Source organism: Psittacula echo (assembly GCF_963264785.1).
Source record: "Psittacula echo genome assembly, chromosome: 4".
Classification (NCBI taxonomy): Eukaryota; Metazoa; Chordata; class Aves; order Psittaciformes; family Psittacidae; genus Psittacula; species Psittacula echo.
Window position 1 is genome coordinate 15,566,405 of NC_137738.1, and position 21,824 is coordinate 15,588,228.

At 37.7% G+C, this 21,824-nt stretch overlaps 1 protein-coding gene across 1 annotated transcript in view; it reads left to right on the forward strand.

Moving 5' to 3' along the window:
- The window catches only part of USH2A (usherin), a gene marked incomplete at both ends in the record, with an annotated part of 378,822 nt that overhangs the window by 320,746 nt on the left and 36,252 nt on the right, over positions 1–21,824 (forward strand). The window contains 3 exons of the mRNA XM_080614877.1: positions 2,941–3,099; positions 3,723–3,885; positions 9,654–10,008. Of these exons, the coding sequence (XP_080471003.1) occupies positions 2,941–3,099; positions 3,723–3,885; positions 9,654–10,008 (677 nt within the window). The remainder of the gene's footprint in view (positions 1–2,940; positions 3,100–3,722; positions 3,886–9,653; positions 10,009–21,824) is intronic.

The following is a 21,824-nucleotide window of genomic DNA, read 5'->3' on the forward strand; positions in this document are numbered from 1 at the left end:
ATTGCTGGGAATATTAACCAACTAAACCCTTGTTCTTTAGCAAACATGAAAATGTGTTATGGCATATTGTCATTGTGCTCATGGTAACTTTGACACCAAATAACAAAACTGCCATTTGCACTTAGAGTAAATTGGTTCATTTGTGCTTTTATGGTTCCTTTTATTCTGACATAAATTTATGAACTCTGGAATTAACCAAGTCGTGTGGCTTCCCAGCTGACTTTAACAAACATGCCCGTTTTGTTTCCCTCAGTCATCAGAGCACATGAGGTAGTAGTTTCAGACTGGCTGCAGATGCTGAAGGCTATTGTGGAAGAAAGAAGGTTTTTACCAGATTGTGTGTTAATATAAGCGTGTATTTTTTCTCTTTCAGATTACAAAGAGATCCTTTGATCTAAGCATTTGATTAATTACATCAAATTGCAGAAGGATTTCCATTGGATATTGGAATTTTTCAGGATGTTTACTTGATTTTATTTACAATTTCGTGTTCACTAGTTGAGAATGTTTTTCCTCCTGAGCATATTCATTCTTGGTATAATTCCTAACACATTGCAACATTCATCAGGATTTTAAGATTTTAGGGGTTTGGTTTGTTTGGGGTTATTTTTCATTTCCGCTGAGATATGGACTGAATGTTGGACATGGATAGGTCAATCATTTTGAAATAAGTGTCCTCTGCAGCATATTGATGGCTGGATTCAGCTGTCCTTGTTTGTATTTAATCTTCCTTGGGAAATCAAGCATTCTGAATAGTTCCAATTTCCAAGGTTTCTGGTGAATTTTGCCTAGAAATTCACCTATCGGATGCACAAAAGTGAATCATGTGTCACTTTAATAAGATAGCAAGGTTTTCTAGCTGGAATATCTGGTCTGTTGTCAGGACTGGAGAAGAAGGGGACCTTAACTAGGAGATTTAAAAAAGGTCTGTATTTGATGTGCTGTTTACTACATCAAGCTCATACTTTCAGATCTTCTGTGATGTCCTTTACAGGCACTCCAATTACAGCAAAACAACAACAAAAGGTAGTTTAGATATAATAAGATAACTTTAACTACTGGTATCATTACACAATGCATACTTAAATGCACCTTTCCAAAGCATTTTATCTTCCATATATCACAGACAAAAAAATAGTCTTTTTTTTTGCGGAAGCTGTCTACTTCAAGATCATCTCCCAGAGTTTTACTCTGTAACATCCTGTATGACTTTGAAAGTCATGTTTCTGCTGATCCATTCTTAATGATTAGGTCTTGGTGATTTTCTTGAACCTTTTACATTGAAAAAGGAAAATCTTGCAGTGGGATTTTTCCACTTTCTTTCTCCTATTCTCTTTACCTCTTCCAATGACTAGTATCAGCACCTTTGTTTTCTTCCTGTAAGCTGAGCAGTTGAATAAGATTGAAGTCATGCCACTTCAGGGCTTTTTCTTTTCAGATCTTTTTAGTGTAATGGCATTTTGTTTACCATCTAGAAAGGCAGCAGCATCTTCTTTCTTTGGGATTTTAATGTCTTCTTTCTCTTCTAAGAATTGTGAAAACCTGGTATTTCTAAGATTTTTCTGATCTTCCAAAGTACAGTGGTTATTTATAGTACCACAAATAAACTTGAAATCTCTATGATTTCTTATAAACCTTTTTTTTTTCCTTAGTTAATGTACATAATCACATATATAATTAGCTAAAAAAAAAAGACATCTAAAAGATGCACAACAGTGGGAAAAAAGGTTGTCTTTGTAGCTTCTATTATTACATTCAATATATCAAGTATCAATATAGGTACTTTATTAGAGAAGGACCAAAACTACAATTAGGAATGGAAAGACTCTTGAGATCTGAACAAGTTTCAGAACTGTTCATAGGCATCTGATTCTTGGTGGAATCACAAAGACATCTCTGTGACAGCTAAAGTAGGTGCTGTATGAAAGCAAAATGTGCTCTTAATCATCAGATACATCTTGACTCATTTCAGGAAGGTACCTTCTCTGCTTTACTCTTTCTTAAGATTTTGCCTTATGTGACTGCAGAATGGAGGAAACACACTTAACTGACACTCTTCTTTGGCTGTTCTCTTGGGTTTATGAAATTGCTGCTGTCTGCATAGAGCAGTCTATAATGGACAAAAAAGATAATTAGCCTACAGCTCATTTCCTAAGAACAAAACCAAAGCTACAAAACAAAACAAAAATCCCCACAAACTCTCAAGAACTCATGGGAGAAAATAAGGAAAGATCCAGGAACCTGTGACAATCATTCTGAGATGATGGTATATGACTAAGCTTGTTCTTGTGAAGAAACTGCTTTTTCAGCTTTCCAACAGAACTGAAAAAATAGGAATTGACAGCATTGGAAGAGGAATGATGGTGAAAATGTCTGAATTACAACAAAATAGTAAAAATTGAGGGTTTTTTTTCTTCAACAAAAACTAACCTGTTGTTATATCAATTGAAACAATATGTTTCTTGGTTCAAGCTAGTGTATTGTTCTTCACTGGTAAAGCGGGCTAAAAACTCACACTCAGCTACCACTGCTGAGCTGAAAAGGGATATCCTGAATGGCTGCAATTCACTTTTTTGATCATATGCCTCTCTATTCAAGCAGCAGTACTTAGTAGCTGTTGCCCCTCCAAAATAAATAAATAAAAGCTGCCTGGATCCCAGTTATAAGGTCATTCTTCCTGGAAGTAACAATTGCAACACGGGCATTGACTGAACTGAGATTTTTAAGTGAGAACTGTAATGTCTGCCTTCCAGTTGCGATCTGCAGATAGATCTGTTTCAGTTTATATTTAAATGGCTGTAGTTTCAAAAAGAGGCGGTAGGTAAAACCTCCAGTGGGGGCTTAAATTTAAAATTGCATGTGATCAGTGCCTCTTTGAAGTTATCCTGCACTACTGTTAGTATTTCAGATAATCACTAGCTGTTCTCTGTGTCACAACAGGGATATTCATAATCAATGTGCCTTTGGAATACAACATCTTACTAAATGCGAGCAGTCCCACTCTACTAGTGAAGCCAGTAGGACGCGCACATTTTGCTCTTGTCCATGGCCTGGATCCCTACACCCTGTATGAGATAAGAATACAAGCATGCCAGAATGGTAAGATGATTTTCAAAGTCTCACCTCTGTGACTGGGAAGGGAATGGAGATTTTTTCAGATAAATTCAACTCATCAAAACAGATAAAATCTTATTCCTACACTGGAGTCCAGTGTTTATCTAGTATAAAGACAGCCTAGCACTGAATGAAGCATAAAATATTTCTCCACATTATATCATGAATATTTTAAATGGAGATTTAAAAAATGTATTTTAGGTAATATGTGCCATTTTATTAAAAGTTCTTCACAAATAGCTTAACGATTCTTAGAATTTTGCATACAGAACAAAATCAGTTCTGTAACTGTTCACCAGCAAGAAGTGGTAATCATAAAGACAGGAGAGAAGAGCCCAAATATTACAAAATTCATTGCCCTTAATGGAGTTTTTCAAAATCCTATTGAAATAAATCTTCCTGAAATGACACTTCGGAGCCAGTTCTCTCCTCACCTGCGCTGGTGAAAATCAGGAGTAAATAGTGAAACCACAATAATTTAAATGAGTTTTTAATAGTGAAATGTGGCACCATTTCACTGGAGATTCATTAATCGACATTTATTTGCTTTTACTGTACACTTTGTTGAGGAAGAACTCTTATCACTAAGCAAACTTCTGGTTTTGTAGGTGGGTGTGGAGTGGGTGGCCAAACATACGCAAGAACTGCCGAAGCACCTCCTAGAGAACTGAGCCCACCTATCGTTAAAGCAATGGGATCTGCACTCATAGAAGTGAAATGGGCACCACCTATGAAACCAAATGGCATTATTGCTAACTACTTTATTCACAGGTAAATACTTTCATCACCTCAGATTCTTAGTCTCATTGAACTATTCATTTCTTTATTCCTTGATATACTAGGAGGTGAAAAAGAACTGTAGATGTACATGATAAAGTGTATATCACCTTTTAAATGCTAAGGTAAGATCCTGGTATATGGATGGACAAGTTGAGAATAAGAGCTGAAGCAAGAATCATCTTCCTGATTGACAAATGACAAAAAGCAGGTGAAAATATATTTTCAAAAGCCTAAAGGGACAGAAAAATATTATAAGATAGATACTCTCACTGTGTTTACCCGAACTGCTAGGTGCATTCTTCAGTCCTCTCTGATAGACAGTTGAGAATGTTGAAATGGAGACAGGAGTAATTCACCATTTCTAAGGTTTTTAAAAGCAAAAAAAGGTATCTAGGTTCCTAATACAGATCAGTTTTCCAAGATAAATTATGTTCCTGTTTGTAAGTAATTTGGAGTGTGGTAACATTGCATCTATTTATGTTGCTTAGTGTTTGTATTCAGCTGCCCTGTTTAGGTGGTTGATTGACTTATCCTCACTCCCTATGAGGAGCTTCATAAGCTCTGTGTGAGGTTTTTGTATATAGATTGCTGTGTTTAAGGAAGTATCAAAGTAGAAAAACATTGATGACTGCTGTGCCCTTTGACCCTTTTATAAAAGCTCCTGAATAGCTTCAGAAAGGCAGAGAATATAAAACTTAAGCCATGTATTGAAGAGGAACTTAAACTCTAAAGTTCCTGGTTTTCCCAGCTCTAAATATGTGTGGCAGACACATGCTAGGATGAACCTAGAGTTTGGGATATTTTATTATATTAGAGCTGTGACTGAGAAGACAGGGAATTGAATTACCTTTTGAAATCAGCAGTGATAATATAAATTCCCTTTGCCTTAAATACATTAGGAGTTTCTAAAAATTCCTGCTGTCTTGAAATATCCTCTGTTTGCTCTTTTTTAATTATCTGATCAAAAAAACCCAAGTCTCTCCCCTGTATGAAGAGGAATGAAGTATATGTTATAGCCCAAGACATGTCTTCACTCGGTTTTGTAAATAAAGCTGATGATTACTGCTGCTATTCCATGGCAACCATAGAAAGGCAAAAAAAAAAAGAAATATAATGCAGAAGGCCTGCTTCAGTGAAAAATACTGCAAATTGAATTTGACAGCATTTGATGGCATTTGATTATTCTAGTCACAACCAAACAATGATATAAAGAGTAATATGAAACAGAATGTGTTACTGCCTAGCAGACTCAAAAGCAATAAACCTTCCTCCAGTGTGACACAATCACTTCACAATCATAATTGTAGCCTGTTTGATACCTCTGAGTACAGCAGAAGGGCACTGACTGACATAGATACATTTTGTTTTTTATTTAAAGTGAAATGAAAATGGTGCACTGGGGCTCCAGATACAATCGGTATGTTCAGCTACACAGGCATGAATCATTTGGCAGTTATTTCAGCTGAAGTTTAAATGTGCTTAGACAACAACAATATCAAATCTTTCTCAGATAGCTGCAAAAAAAATCAGAAATGGGATGTAAGCACATAGTTCTTTTTCATTTTGTAGCCACACATAGCCTTACATTGTTATAGCAGCAAGACTGCAGTATTTCCGTGGGAGGTTATGGCATGTAATTTCTTCTTCATCATGTCCCTCTTCCTTCCTGTGTCACCACCAAAATAAATTCATTTAACACAAAACCTGGAATGCTTGGGGAGCTAGTGCGTGTGCAGATCTTTGCATTTTATGGCAGGACTTGTGCTTTCCTCTAGAATCATAAAAGCACTTGGAATTTTGCACATTTTGTTAGACACCAGAAAAATTATAATGTTAGTTTATGGTGAAAGAGATGGTGACATTTCATTTTGGATCCATATAGCAGTTTCAAACACAGATCTGAAGCTTTTAAACTTTTCTAGCAAGGACCAGAACTTGCTAGAGACTGTGAATGAGGAAAGATCTGGTTCATGAGATAATCACCTAATCTACTTCTCTTCCCATTCATCATTACCATAGTCTGCAAAAATAATAGTACAGAAACAGGTGATGTATTTCTTGCTGTATTTTAAGAACACAGAGGTTACACCAGCTAATGGAACTGCTCTCTGTTGGCCACCAGCATGCACTGTGTAGGATGCGCATGAGATGACTCTGAAAGAAATATTGCATGTAAAATTATATGTAACTTTGATTCATATTTTGCTTAAGGGAGTGTCTGAATTTCTGCCGAAGTGTCTATGTCATGTTCAGTAAGATTGTATTACTTAATATATTAAGATTATATGCAAGTATGTGATATGTGAGATTGTAATGTTGCTGTCATTAGCTGAGCAACCCTTATGGTGAAAATGTAGCTGAAAAATTAACAGGCAATTTTAGACAGAGGTCAAGTTTCAGTGGCTGTTGACAGTGTAGAGGCTTCTAAACCGACTCTTTCTGATTAATTAATTGCTTATCCTTCTACCCTTACCCATGAGCTGCACCCAAGCCAGCTTGCAAGGCACATGTATTAGTAGGTGGTTTAATATAAGAATCCTTATGGATCGGTATGTCATTAACTATAAGAACTTCTGGAGGGTTTTATTTATACCTGTAATTGATATAATACCTAGTCCAAATTAGCATGTTGCACACAATAATCTCAAATTCTTTTTGTTAACTTGTTTTACATGAAAGTCTGTAAAAACAATAAACTAAAAGAAAGAAAAACATCAAAACTACATTAGTATAGATTTGTTGAATCTCAGCGGTAAGGGAGGCAGCTTTGTTTAATTGGATGTGAAATTGTAGAGGGGGAGCATTGTTGATGTTGTATTATTCCCCCACATTTGATGGTATGATTCCCAAATCATTTGAATTTTACCTCAAGACTTCTCAGCATTTTTAGTAATAACTCACTACCACTCTGGTAAGGAAAACAGCAAGCACTGCTAAGCATTTGGTTTTGTTGCATGGTGAAAGAATGATTCTGGATTGACCTGTAAGACCTCAGGGATTCACTGAGTCTCTTTCCACATAAGAAAGCTGAGGGGTGCATGTTGCAGTTAGTGTTGCTGCAGCTCTCTGCATACAGCTCTACAGTTATCTGTCACAAAGAAGATTATATTCTCCACTTTATGTCATTTGGCTCAGATTGGCAGTGGGGCAAGGAGAATTTACCCTTATAAAAATAACTATTTCTGAGCGTCTTTCAAATGAATGTAAGCAGCAAATCAGACTATGCAGATTAAGAGACAGCTTCCAGCTCTTGGAAATGTTATTCTCCTTTGCAGCTCATTGTACATAAGAAACACTTCCAGTTAAATGAGCAGTTGCATCTTAAATCTTAAAATGGTTGAAATTCTTACAGACTGTTCAACCACTTCTGTTCAAAGTTTATTCATACATGAAGATATTCTGGCTTTTAGCACTACAGATGGAACCATTTACCTAACCATAAGTTTCATTCATTAAATATTCAGCAGTAATAAGATCTAAATACTTAACCAGACTACATTGTACTGCTTTGCTTGTGGATGAGCTTACAGTTGGTGGCATATTTGATCTTTCAGTGTGAAAAAACTGTTTATCACAGTCTCAAAAATTTATCAAACATAGGTCTGTGCATTCATTTAAGTGGCATACTGCTCGGTCAGACAAGACATATTAAATGTGACATTATTGCACTAAACTACTCTCTTTTCACTAATTGATTGATAGAGAATTTTTTTAGGCATGTTTTTGAGTACACACAGAAAAGACTATGCTTTTAGGCACAGAAGAAAGATATAGCCATGAGTCATCTTTCAGAATTATGTGTCTTGCATAAAATCAGTGAACAGCATCTAAGGGAGATTTCTACATAAGGCTTAATATGCCATTGCAATAGAGCATGAGGAGGTATATTAAAAGTAGGTGATGGAATTTGGGGGTCTATGGGAAATTTTGTACCTCAAACCTTCCAGATATTTTGTTGCAGTAGAGAGAATTGCTAGGGAATCTTTCCTGTCTGTTCTACCTGCCTTTGTTCACCCAGTTTTGCCTACTTAGTATCAACACATCTTATGATTGGCCTATTTCACTATACTAGTGACACTGTACCTCAAAACTTCCCTTTTGTTTTTTAAACCACACTTTAATCCTTTTAAACTAAGCAGTGTCCATATAGCCTGCTTATCTCAGAGTTTAGCAAAAATTCCTTAGCTTCATATAAGAAAATAATGTATTTACACATGCCTTATATATCATATGCACAAAGGATGAATAAACAGCTGTGTACACACATGCATTCATTACATTCTTTATATTTTCCATGTAAATACCTGGGAATAGACTATTGCAAGAAGCTAAGATTATCAGTTTAAAAAAAGCATTTGTTGCATTTTACGTTTTTAAAGTAATTCCTGTGTTGCTCTAATAAAATAAAATCCGACAGATTTCTGTGAAATAGGTTTTCTCTTGCCAGAGAAATGTTCTTTACCTTCTGTGTGTGTGTGTGTAGTGATGATGACACCCAGTAGACAGACAAACCAATTTGACTTCTGCAAATTTGCCCTACTTGCAAGAAAAATGGCAGATAATGTAATTTGGTTTTTTGTTGTTGGCATGGAGGGTGAAAGTGCTTTTGCGTTTTGTAAAGGCCTAGGTTTCTGTGAAGAGTAGAGGAACTGCTTAAATTCATGTGCAGTACAGCACAGCTGTCACTGAGATTTATCACAGTGTTTAAATGTAACCAACTTAATTTCACACAAACATTTTTATGCCAAGTGAGAGAATTGATTTGATAACTCTGTTTTGAAGATGAGTGCTTGCCTTATTACAACTGTTGTAAATTATATGCTAGAAAGGGGCTGAGGATCATCTGTAATCTCCCCTGATACTCTGAATATCACCATGTCCAACACAAGAAGATCTGTAGTAGGAATGCTATATATAAATTTATATGTGCATATATATGTGTGTGTGCATGAATACATATATGTATTTATGTATACACATATGTACAAAAATAAAAACCCATGGTACCAAAAGCCTATACAGTAATTGTCCTCATATATATAAATTTTGCATTTTTAAACATAAACAGCAATGAAAAAAAATATGTAGTTTCCCACAAAAAGCACTACTTGTGATGCTTTAACAAGTTTTTGTGGTGGAGCTGCAGATTCTGCTAAGTGTATGTATGTACAAGAGATTACTTATCCCATTCACAAGAAGAAGCGCAAAATTTGTTGTGAGCAAACCAGAACTTAGAAGTGCACTGCTTTGGCTTTGAGGGCATGATAGAATATTTATCCCTTGTTCACTAGGTAACATTTGATTTTCAGAAATGCTGAAAATGTGCACCCATATTATAATTCAAGTCATTGCTTAGCAACTACATACGGATTGAAAATTTCATGCTCTAAGTTCTGAATGTCTCATATCTGGCGTGTTCTGTCCTAAAAGGGCAATATGCTATTGTACTGTTACTCTGCTAATACAGACTATAACAACACTCTTGTTTCACATGTTTTAGAGTATTCTGTTAGATAAAGGAGAATAATTAAATGATTACCTCAAAAGTCTCTTCTTCACTACTCAGCACCTAACATAAGTTTCAGAGAAACACTTTTACGTGCAATGATAGATAGGCAGTTCCTTGTGTGTGTAACGTATAGGAGTAAGTTTTATACTTTTCTGAGGTAAAGGTTGAACTTAGAACTTCAGGATCTAATACCATGGTACTGTTGAAGTTCTTTTCAATTTTGAACACACTGTCTTTGATTTACTTTCAGACGTCCTGTGGGCAGTCAAGAAGAGCTGCTTTTGTTCATTTGGGCTGAAGGACCTTTGGAATTCATTGATGCATCCGATGCTCTACAACCTTTTACTCTCTATGAATATCGTGCCAGAGCTCAAAATGCTGTGGGGTCGGTGGACAGCCTGTGGGCTTCAACCCAAACTCTGGAGGATTCCCCATTGGGCATGGGAGCCCCTTGGGCACAAGCAACCAGTGCATACTCAGTGCAGTTGAACTGGACCCAGCCTGTCTCTCCCAATGGAGTTATATCTCTCTATCGAGTAGTCTATCAAGAAAAACGCAGTGATCCAACATTTAGCAGCCCAGCTGTTACAGCACTAACCGTAGCGGTAAGAATTAGACCACAAAACCAGGTTTAAGTTGGTTTTCCTCTGCTTTGATCTCTGTGGTATTTTAAAATCTTATTCAGCACTGATTGGAAAAGTGAGGGTTCCAATTTCCAGTAGTTTTGTTGGTTTAAACTTTGTTTTTGGCCCAATGCAGACTGAAATATTTCACATTAATATCTATTTCCTGGTAAAGGCAAGTAGATTACTCAAAAGCATAGATGGATCATGTTTGGAGGAATGAAGCACATGCACCTAACTTCTCAGTCTTACTCTGAAAGCTTTTTGTCTGACTGTTGAAATAGCTGCATAGGATATGCACAAAGAACAACAAAAACAGTCCATCTTGTATATGATAGTTTTGTAATTCAGTTGGAATCACAAAGTAAATGAGTTCATTAGTAATTACACAGTTCATATATGCAGTGCATTTGTGTGTTCCACTCGTAATTCATTGGTAATAAAAGCAGAACTACTTTTACTTTAATTACACGTAGTTATGTTAGAATGTTACATTGCACTGCCAACATGTCTTTCCCTTCAAGGGACTTTTCAAACACGAATGTCTGCAAATATTACATTTCAATTCAGTATGTGGAGGGGTAGACTCAGGAAAGGGAAGCTTGTTTTTTGAGCTGACTGACAATGTTATGTAAATCAGTGACAGAATTGGTTATGGTTTGTGCAGTTACCCCTGCTTTTCCCATCTACATATTACATCTATACATTCTAGTCTTTCTCTCGAATGACAACTTACAGATAGTTGAACTGAACTGCTTATATTAGTGATAGCTGTTGTGCTTGACTGTTTCTGACAGTAAGTTTTAGAAAATGTTTAGGAAGGTTGTAATAAAGTTGTGTTTTCTCAGCAGTGCCACCTCCTTTTCATAAACCTAGAATTTCACCTAAGTGATATTCATAGATGTGTTTGTATTGAGTAACACCAGAAATCCCCTAAATTCTGAAGTACCCCAATTATAAAGTATCTGTTTGACATTCAAGTAGGATCCTAAAAGGCTTTCTCTGGAATACCCAAAAGTAACTCCCTCAGACAAATCTTGACATGCCAAGATGGGAGGTTTTCAGCTCTGTAATCTCAACATGCTCTTGTGATCATATGGTTCCAAAGCAGGTTTGTGTCTACCTTCTTGGAAGCCTGAAGGGATTAAGTTTGTAATGCATTTTTTCTGAAAGAGAAAGAAGTTCCTGAATTGAATGATAGAAATATATACTTCTGGCTTCTGAAGTAGTTGCATTTGCACTGCTAGGTTTTAAAAAGTAGATTGGGATTTTAATTTTATTGAACTTCAGTAGCATTTTGGTACTCAGCTCCCTTGTTTAAAAAAGTATAATCACAATATAATTGTGATGGGACACCTAGGATTTCAAACCCAGTGGAATGACAGAGCTTTTCCTAACACTCTGCTTGAGCAGCATGCAGTGCATTGCTGAGCATTGGAATTGACCTGGCTGGTCATGCATTGCAATGTCTTCTAAGCATGCCAATAACAACAGAAAATGTCCAAGATGGTTGTATTGTGGGTAATAAAACCTACCAAAATGGTCTTTTAAATGATGTTGCCACACTGTGTTTCTTTAATAATATCAGTTAAAAGCCTTTTAAATTAACAAGCTATTATTTACAGAATTAGTATTTTCCTGGCTCCAAAATCCTTTATTTTCCCCAAACACTATCCTGAATCAAAATGACATTCTGGCAGCATATGGATAGCTGTTCTAGTAAGCGTTGCAGCAAAGCTGCCTTGCATGTTTTTTCTACTCTCCTTTGTCATGAACACTTATTGATTATTATGTTTTATACTCTTTTTTATTTTAAAATATTATACTTCCCTTTCAGGAGAAATGTTTCTGCACAGCTTTTCCCTCAGTTGCACTCACTTTAAGGTGCTGCAACTACATTAACTCAGTAGAGTTGTTGCTGATTTATGCCAAGTAGCTGAGGTCTGAATCCTAACTCTTCTGAATATAGCAGAACAGCTAAAGCTTGAATCAAAGTTATTGACATAAAGTGCACAAAGTCGTGTTATCAAAGATGTCTTCAGGAGGTCAGGTCAATTATCCCAGCAGGCAAAAACCTGGATACAAACTTTCAAAGTTATAACCCCTTAAAAATAGAATTTTATCATGAAGCTGCTGATATACCCTTTACTGTAGCTTTGTGAATGAGACACTTTAATTAAAATGTAATTTTCTTGAAGGAGCTAGCATTCCAATGATTAAACTTCTGCACCTTTAAAATATAGCTTTCAGGGGTACTAGGCTAAATCATTTCATTTCCTAAAGCACCTCTATTGGAGCTCTCTTGTGGGATATGCCATTAGTCATTTTCTCACACAAGCGTCCATGTTACAAGCAAGACTTAAAGTATTAAGTGAGCAGTGAGTTTGGTCCTTTATTTAATATGTTAGATTCTATCCTTATCCCATTATATTATTCCAGAAAAAAAGCACTGCTAGAATCACAGTAGCTGATCCCACCCTTGCTCTTGTGATTTGCATCCTGGTTGCCTGCCATAGGACATAAAGCTTTACCAAAACTCGGTCTAGAAATACAATCCTTGTGACACTGCAGGATGCAAATTAAGCTCTCACTAATATCCCTGAAGAGTGTTCTAATTTGACAGCTTCGTTTCCATCCATTTCCAGAGCCAAATAAGAAGCATCTTCTGGGTTTTCAAACAATTTGACAGACTTATCCACTCTACCTTCCCAAACTGCAGCTATTCACTCCCCAGTTAAGGTGCATTAAGCTGTATTTAAATTAATGTGCCAAAGGTACACTGTCTGTACCTTCAGGTTATTGCTGACCCCTTGAAATTTTATGCTGCCTATGGAGATAAAGATGAGAATTCAGTTCTAAGAGCAAAAGCAGCTGCAGCTCAGACAGAAGGAGGATCTCCGTGCACCATTAGAAGCAACTGAAGTACACGTGAACCATTTTGATGCTTTGCAGTGTCACCCATTTCCCTAGCATGTTTGGCCAGGACTGTAGTGACAGATGTTAGGTGACAGCAAGTTAAACTGACATTCTAGTTTATTTGCAGAACAAAGACATGTCAAGACTGGTTACAGCAGTACAAGTGTCTCCCACAATTGTCTTCCCAGGTCATTTTAACCCTCTAAAGCAAGAATGATATTTAATCTCTTATTGACAGTATTAATATGAGGCAGATGTGTTTATAGCCTAATGGACTGACAGTAAGTTCTCATTTACAGAAATCAGCATGAAGCGACTAGATTGTCACTTTATGTTTCTCAGTCCTGTGCTTAGGGCTTAAGCTTGTGAACACAGAACCCAGAGCTGATTTCTTTATAAAGCCACTACCTGCCAAATGGCATCAAAGCATAACAGCTCTTTAACTGCTCTATTCCAAATATTGCTGTGAGATAAAACTGTGGGTAAGTTTGGACTTTTTCTTGATCAATGTTTTATGGATGTGTAATGCTGTTTCTGCTGTGACAATTATATCAAGTGTTTTGTTGTTTATCAGGAGCAGGAGAATTCAAAGCCAAGAAGATGAGTAGAAAATGTCAGAATATGTGATTGGAGAATTAAAACCAGCCAGAGATGAGGGTTATAAAGAAAAGAATCTGCCTGCTATGGGTAGTGCCCTAAATAATTATCATGTAGAATCAAGGCCTCAGTGTGGCAAATCCACCTCAGCAGAGTGTATGTAAAAGTGCAACGTGCTTATCAGAAATAATCTTAAATGGCCAGTGCTGCCATATACACATGCCTCCTATGCAGGATTTTACAGCTATCTGGCATCTTGCATCCAGAGTTAGTTCCTTCCTACTATTCGCACTCAGAAATAATATATCTGTGTGTGATCCTTCATTTCTCTTTCCTCATATACACCAGTAAACATATGGCAGCATTACAGATGAGAAACCACATAGTTACAAACTTTCTTGTAAACATTATTCAGTAGTGCAGTATTCAGGACTGTACTTGACAACTTCCTTATAAAAAAAAAGGATGAAGACTGTAGGAAAAACATGCCAAAAAGAAGGACCAGTGAAACTTTTTTTTTATACATGCCTGGGAAATGGACTTCACTGATGAAAAGATGGAGGAATGATGTAAATGGAGGAATCCCTGCACATGCCATAAATTCAGAATATGTGCTACTTAGTGAAGAATGAAAGCTGTAAACTGCAGAGGAGGGCAAAAGTTAATTAGGCTACTGTGCTGCTGTTGGTGAGTGAAAAGTAGCCACAACCAGAAACAAGATGGTGCTCAGCAGTGCCCTAATCCAGCCAAAAGATCATCTCCTTAGCTCTGCAAGGGTTTATGGGTTAGGGGGAAATCATACACAGATGACCAATTTTTTTATGGTTCACAGCTGATCAAAGTGAAATTCAGCAGCTGTTCAGGACAAGTGACCACTCTAACGGCTGTAATATAACCTGCTAAATAGAGAGGGAATTGCATGAGAGCAAGAGGTTAGCTGTGATTATCGGCAGGTGAGTGCTTTATTGAAGTTGAAAGACCATTAACATTGATGGAGTAATTATTTCAACTTGAAAGTAATTACCTTGATGGGTGATAACTTCTCCAGTGTTCCCAGATTTGATTGGACCAAACAATTGTGAACTCTTGAAGCCTAGAAAAATATTACAACAATACTGCAATGTTTAAATTACTGAAACCACTGTCAGAGTATTTTAATTATGCCTAACAGTGAAAAGGTTTTAACTTACAACAACTGGTGACCTCTCATGTATAGAGACATTTGCTTTCTCGTTCCAATGAAATGACCCACACCTACTATACATGTGCTGTATGTGATGGGTTTGCAAATGAATAATCTGATTTAAATGCAGGTTTTAAGATTCCAAGCCTTGTTAGTGCAGTTTCAGGAAGGGCTTGTACTGGAATCGCTGTAATTGTTTTAATTGCCAGGAAAGCCCAGCTAGACCTGTTAAGCTTACACAGGATTAATACAGGACAAATGCTTCTTCACATTGAAGGCTGCTAAGACAAAAAATAGTGTGAGGCAATCTGTATCTCACAGATTCTGTTGTCTCCATGCTGCTGCAGAATATGTTGGATTTGGCACTACAGCTCTGTTTAAATAAGCATTTGGATTGGCACTACTGATGCTCCTCCAGAAACTGATTAAGTGCTTCTGTAAGCCCCACCTATCAAGACAGACATGCAGAATTGCATAATTACAGCAGAAAGGATGAAATGGATAGTTGCACAACTGTGATGATTTTGAAGTACTGTGGTAATAGAACTGGATCAGAATGGTAAGAAAGAAAGAGAGAGGCTTCAGCTCTTCTATTTAAACCATCTTTGCTGTAAGCAAGGCCACTTCAGTGTCTCCTTGATGCTGCCGGCAGCCACAGAAACAGCTTTAGACTCTGATGGAATTTTGCCAAGAAACGAAGAATCCTTGTGAGTTAGGATGTGGGGTAGCGGAGAAAGGTTTATCTGGTGTCTGTCAGGTCTTAATATGTTGTCAGCCAACTGGTGACTTAAATTAGTGAAGGTTACAGCAAAGGAGTTTATTTCACCACATTTTCTCCTGAATATTTTCTCCCTAATTCTCTGTGCAACACAAAGTTAACTTTGCCCTTTGATAAAGTTTTGGGCTGGTGGAAGTAAAACCACTGATAGGGTTATGTCTGACCGTGCCTAACCACACACCCTAGATTGACTAAACCAGAAAGCCTGGATCAATAGGTAATTTTTTTCTACAAATGAATTAGTTGACTATTTGGAAAGATCTAGTGTATTTTATCCTTGGGTTCTCCTTGTGCAAGATCCAGTTTTCACCCACTCCACAGGTCTGTCTTTATTTGATGAGCAAAACACATAGAATTAGGTCTTTTGAGAGATATTTGCAATGTCTGACTTCAAGCATCTAACCTGGTTAGAAGCATGAATATAGACCATAGAAATTTATAGACCATGAAAGCTCCAGAGCAGCTAAGGCATAAACCTTTACCATCCTTGGGCTGTAATTGTTCACACAGGACTGTTTTCCTCTAGTGCATTTGTGTGCTACTACTGGTATGTGTCAGACAAAAGCATGTGGTTGGTTTTAATCAGCTAGTCTTTCCTAACCCACACGATAGGATGAGGTCAGTTGGTAGATTCAAAAGGTGGTACCCTCTGACAGAAAGATGGTGGTGGAAGTGGTAATCTTTTCAGTTTGTGCACATTGGCAAACAATGATAAGACAAGGGGTAATGGGTATAAACTGGAACACAAGAGGTTCCACTTAAACTTGAGAAGAAACTTCTTCTCAGTGAGGGTGACAGAACACTGGAACAGGCTGCCCAGGGGGGTTGTGGAGTCTCCTTCTCTGGAGACATTCAAAACCCGCCTGGACACATTCCTGTGCGACCTTATCTAGGTGTTCCTGCTCTGGCAGGGGGGTTGGACTAGATGATCTTTTGAGGTCCCTTCCAATCTCTAACATACTGTGATACTGTGATACTGTGATAAGAGAAAAGGTGACCATGTGGCAAAGCCTAAGGGCAAATGCCTAAAATGAGATTGTACAGATCCTCCTTGTGCTGTTTCTCTAGGTATGTTTTTGTCTATTCTTTATATTTATGCTTTTCTCTACAGTTTTTTTTCTGCAAGTCTTGCATTTCAGTTGAGAATAAAATTAAACTAATCAGGCTCTGTAGAAAAATATCTTTGACAGCATATGGTCTCATTTTTAGAAGCAAAATCAACAAAACAGAAACCCCCACAAAACTTCCCTTCATTAAGTGTACATTGATAGGAAGATAAAATGAAAGGAACGTTCTTCCCTTTGTGCCATGTTGTGTGCGAGTGTACTAAATCTGCTTTAAAACCAAGGTTTTGGTAAGCTACAGATGCTTTTTCATGTATAAGTAGGAGGAGACAGAAATTTGTTGGATAATATGTACAGCTGTTTTTCAAATTAGGTATCTGTTTTAAAATGCTTAATTGGATTTGACTAGATTTTAATTCATGTTTAACCAACATGCTTAAGTGAACATATCAGGCAACACCAAGAGAACGGTCTTTGTTGTTAAAGTCATAGGGCAGCTCCCCAAAAATCCCCAGGGTCATGCCCAGCAGCTACAGATACAGGAATTCTTCATCTGATATTTAGAAAGTCCACTCCACACCCCCCCCCATCTTATCCCCCTGCCTCACTTCCCTCCACATAGAAGGTCTTTTATCCTAATTGTCTGAGAAGTGTTATCTCATATGCCTGTATTTCATAGGGTATTTTAACACACATTGGGTCATTTTAGTAAACAGAGAATCCTACCTCTTTTCTCATGGGAACTGGTAATATAACGTAGAGCCTCGTACCGCTGGGGACTCCATTTGAATCTAATCCAGGTCTACAGCCACCAATGTCATTCTCATCAAACAGCCACGGGGTGTCCTATGCAAAATAAGTTTAGTATTCTCAGCTGACCTCCTGTCCTTTCTCTTTACTACTCCCTTTTGAATCCATTTCCATCACTCAGCTTCACAGCCTCATTCAAGCTCATCTCATCTATGCTTGTTGCAGTCTCCCTTTTTTTGCCTGCCAAATGACCTCTCTCTCTCCTCCTTTCAGGCTTTACAAAAATCACTGGAATGCAAGTATAATCTTGCCACACTCTTTTGGTTTTTTTAGGGGACAAGACCCTAATTCCTGCACATTGCTAAACATAAGGTTATTGACAGAAAGCTCTTTGGAAGTGGAAATGGGTGTCTGTTAATTTGCAGCACTATATTTTTGAGACTAGAATAGCAATTGTGGTGAATAGGGGCCAGATGGCTCCTGTATCCAGAAAGCAGAATGGCAGTGTATTTTTAATGGACTTAAATGTTTCTTTTTGACAGGAAGGTAATATTAAGTTTTGTGTTATAGGTGCCTCCCAGGTGAGTACGGTTCTGAGTTTGTTTTGTATTAAAGTAATTACTAATGTCATGCCTGGATACTTTTGCCCACTAAAGCCTTGTTCTGTGGTGGGGTCTTTGTTGTTGCCTTTCTTTCTTTTTTTTTTTAATGATGGTTACTGATCTCTTGCTGAGCTGAGATTTCAGTTTTATGCCAGATAGTTTGATTAATGGGTTGGTTTCTGTAAGTGGACTGAATGGGGATAGGAAGCACAAGCTGCTCATGCCACCAACCCTAACTCCGTCAAGACGCATAGCTCATTATGAAACAGTTATCAAGTATACATGAAAAATTAATTGGGCTCAGTTTGATTCTGAAAAGGATCAGCTTTCTACTTGGCGGTCCCCCCAATCTTTCCAGATGTTGCACGCTAGCCCCTCGAGAAGCAGCGAGGGGAGATGTATTAATACATTGTATTGATTAGATCAAGACCCCTGACAGTTATTTGTAGAGATACCATCTGGCTGCTGTTTGAATTCCTTCACCAAAAACAGGACGTGACATGTTATTAATCTCAACTCTCTAAGTATAGACAGTTGCCTTTTCTGCTAAACCGCATTTTACCATTCCGTAGGAGATGGAGGCAGACCTGAAGGGTGCTGAAATTAAGGTTATTACACAAATTGAGCCATATGGTCCAAATATTTCAGCAAGAAAATTGCCAGGCAATAAAAATTGCTCCTGCCTTCCTAATGGTGTAAATTACAGTTTAACCATGGCTCTAATGATGTCCTTCTGCCGCGCTTAACTACTGTTACATGAAGGACATTGTTTTAAAAATATAAAAAGCAAGTAAATGCCAGCAGCGTGTTTTACAATCTGTTAGTGTGTCATTAAGAACACTGTCAGAATTACATAAACATAATGGCAGGCAACCTAGCATACAAAAGAACAAATATGGAAATGAAAAGTGTCTTGAAAACTCCTTTAGCTCTGTAATGTCAAGAGCCCTTTCCCTTCTGGAACTTTTCCAGGGTGGGAGAACGTGGCTGCTTATTATTTATTCCAGTTCTCACACAGGCTGTGATAGAGATCTAAAAGCAGAAAAAAAATATACTGAATATTCCAATGCATTTTGAACAGGTGACAATGGAGAGGTATAAATTTATTACCACATTATGCTGTAACTGTATATAAAGTTAACTGGGTATGAAAAAGGAATCCAAAATGGGGCTCTCTTTTCAAACTGAAGCATTGTTTTTATTCTTTTGGATCATAATGGGACTTTCTGTAGTTTTTCAGACTGTTTGGAGAATTGCAGAGTATTAAAATAATTCCAAAGCTCCAAAGCTCTGTGAATTCTGCTAACAGAGTCAGCAATCCTAAAAAATGATTCAAAATAGGTGTAACGTATTTGTTATTAAAACCAAAATGAAAGTAGTTATCCAGTCAGCAGATGCATAACTGACTGATTCTGGTGATTCATCATACAATGTGGAAATTAAATTGTAAATAAATGAAGTGAATAATTAGCCAATGAGATTTCATTTCTAAAACACTCATGCAATTATTCAGTTTGTAAAGGAAAAACTCTGAGACAGCCATACAAGAGGAAAAAAATCACCTAAGTTTATAATCAATGCAATTTGGAATATTGAGTTTGACCACTTCTACTTTAAACCATGTGAAGATCTTAATAGTTCGTATATACGGCAGACCTTTTGGTAAAATAGCCTAACCTAGCACAGCCATGTTACCAGGGGAGGTGCACTTGGAATGGTCTGTACCAGGTTGCTGGAAGCCAAGGAGTGCTGCACCCCACCTCAGTTCCCTTTGACCTCAGTGCTGGGTCTGCTGAGCAGCAGGAGATGCTGTTTCCCTTGCCTATGCATTTATTGAAGACAGAAACTTCCACAGCCTTGCAAGTTCCAGCTGGATCTTCCTGCTGGTTGAAATGCGTTTGGGCAATGTTGAGAACACAACTAGGCGATGTCACACAGATGAACAGAAGAAGGGAGATTGTGAGCTTGCTGACTGGGTTGGCTGGTTGGTGAATGAGCTGACAGGCAGCTCTTGTATTTGTCTTCAAACATAGCACAGTTTCTGAATAGTGTGAAGGTCTCATCATGTGTGGAACAGGAGAAAGATGAAAGGGGGCATTTAATCTTGATAAATTTAAATTGAGCCCAAATTCAGACAGCTAATCAGATTCAGTGTAGTTCAAAACAGTCTTTGTATCTGTCCTTCCTGCTTCTCAGTAGCAGTGTGATCACAAATGAAAGTACCAAAACATACATAATTTATGGTTGGTTGGTTCATTGGTTTCCAAAGAAACCAAAGGCAAGAAGTAGTAGACTGTTCAGAGGATGCTAGTCTGAAAATCTGTTATGTGCAATTTGTGGGGTAGTAATCTGTATTAGAAGGAAACAAAGTCCGGTTGATGAATTTATCCTGTCACAGACTACAAGTATTTCCCTCAGCAGCTTGAACTTTTTATCTGACCGAAGTTACAGAAATGCTTGCCACATGGGATCTGGAACATCTAAGTGTTTTGTACTCACATGCACTTGTAATGGATGGATTTTATTGCTTAACTGTTTACCTGTTAAAACTGCTTTGTATTTTTTAGTCTGTTTCTGTAGCATTCATTAAACAAAATCTCTACAGTCTTTAAAAAAAGAGAGATTGGTACAGATGCCCCTCCCCCCCCCCCCGGCATCTGGTAGGCTGGAAGGTATGGAAAGGATATGCTCATTGAACTGCATTATGAATGCCAAAAATACTGTGAGCGTGGAGAGAAGGTTTGTACCCATGAAGTGAAGGGCTTGCTGAAAGAACCCCTTGCAAGTTGCTACCAGATTCAGAGGATTTTCTCTTACTGTATTATCAGGTGCCATGTTACAACCTTTGGGGCATCAAACATCTTCTTTTACACCTCTGGCAACCGCAGGCTGCTTTACCCGCTCCACCAAAACTGTGTAAACTGTTTCTTCCACCTTTCCTTTCCCTTCACAAGCCTTACTTTGTAAAAGCACATTTAAAGACTATGATGAGTGATATAGGGAGCAGGAATTAATTCCCATCCTGAGGGTCTAATAGAAAATAACTTTTACCTTTTTCAGATCTTTGTTAAGAACTTGTTTCTACTTGCAAATATTCTGTGGGGCCTGCAGTCCTTACAACAGGCAGGACTCCGCTTCAGTCAGGTAATGTCCTTTAAAGGTCTTACATTACTGGAGGCTACGTAGTTATGCAGGTAAAGGCTTAGGAGACAAACATCCACTTAGGGCAACCTATGACTAGTGCAAGAGCAGCCGCACAGTATCCTCCCCTAAACTCTTTGACTTTGGAGCTATAGAATGTCTTTTTTAAACTAATCTATGGCTGCTCCACCTTTCTTCTGTATGTAGTGTGTATGCCTACATACAGAAGCATGTAGACTTCAGCATGTAGGTGCCCACAGCATCCCAACATAGACATGATGTTACTGCTGGAGTATGGTCCATCTGAATGAGGCTCCTGGACTGTGTGCTGTCTGTGCCAAAAGGCCTCCTAGGAGTTATATATTCAGGACTGATGAACAGCCCCAGAATGTATTTAACCTACTGGGTATATCACAAATCATTACTCATTTTGCTTTTGAATTTTGCTTCAGATGTTCTTCCAAGTCTGTTTCCTGCAGGTCTGAATGCATCAAGTCTTTTTCCCAAACAGAGCAGAGTTCCCAGCCTGAGCCAAATGCTCCATGCAGTGTGGAGATGTTACTGTAGTGCCTGCAAGAAAAAGCACCAAGTTTGCAGTTGTTCACAAGATCAGAATTGCAAATGCAGGTTTAATAAAGCAAGAGTGTGAGGGAAGTGGACTCCTTGCACTGATAAATTTTCTCTATTTTTGCTATAAAGAAAACTTTTCTCTACACAAACACAATGAATGAAACTTTGCAGAGCTCATATATTTCAACAAGCTTTAA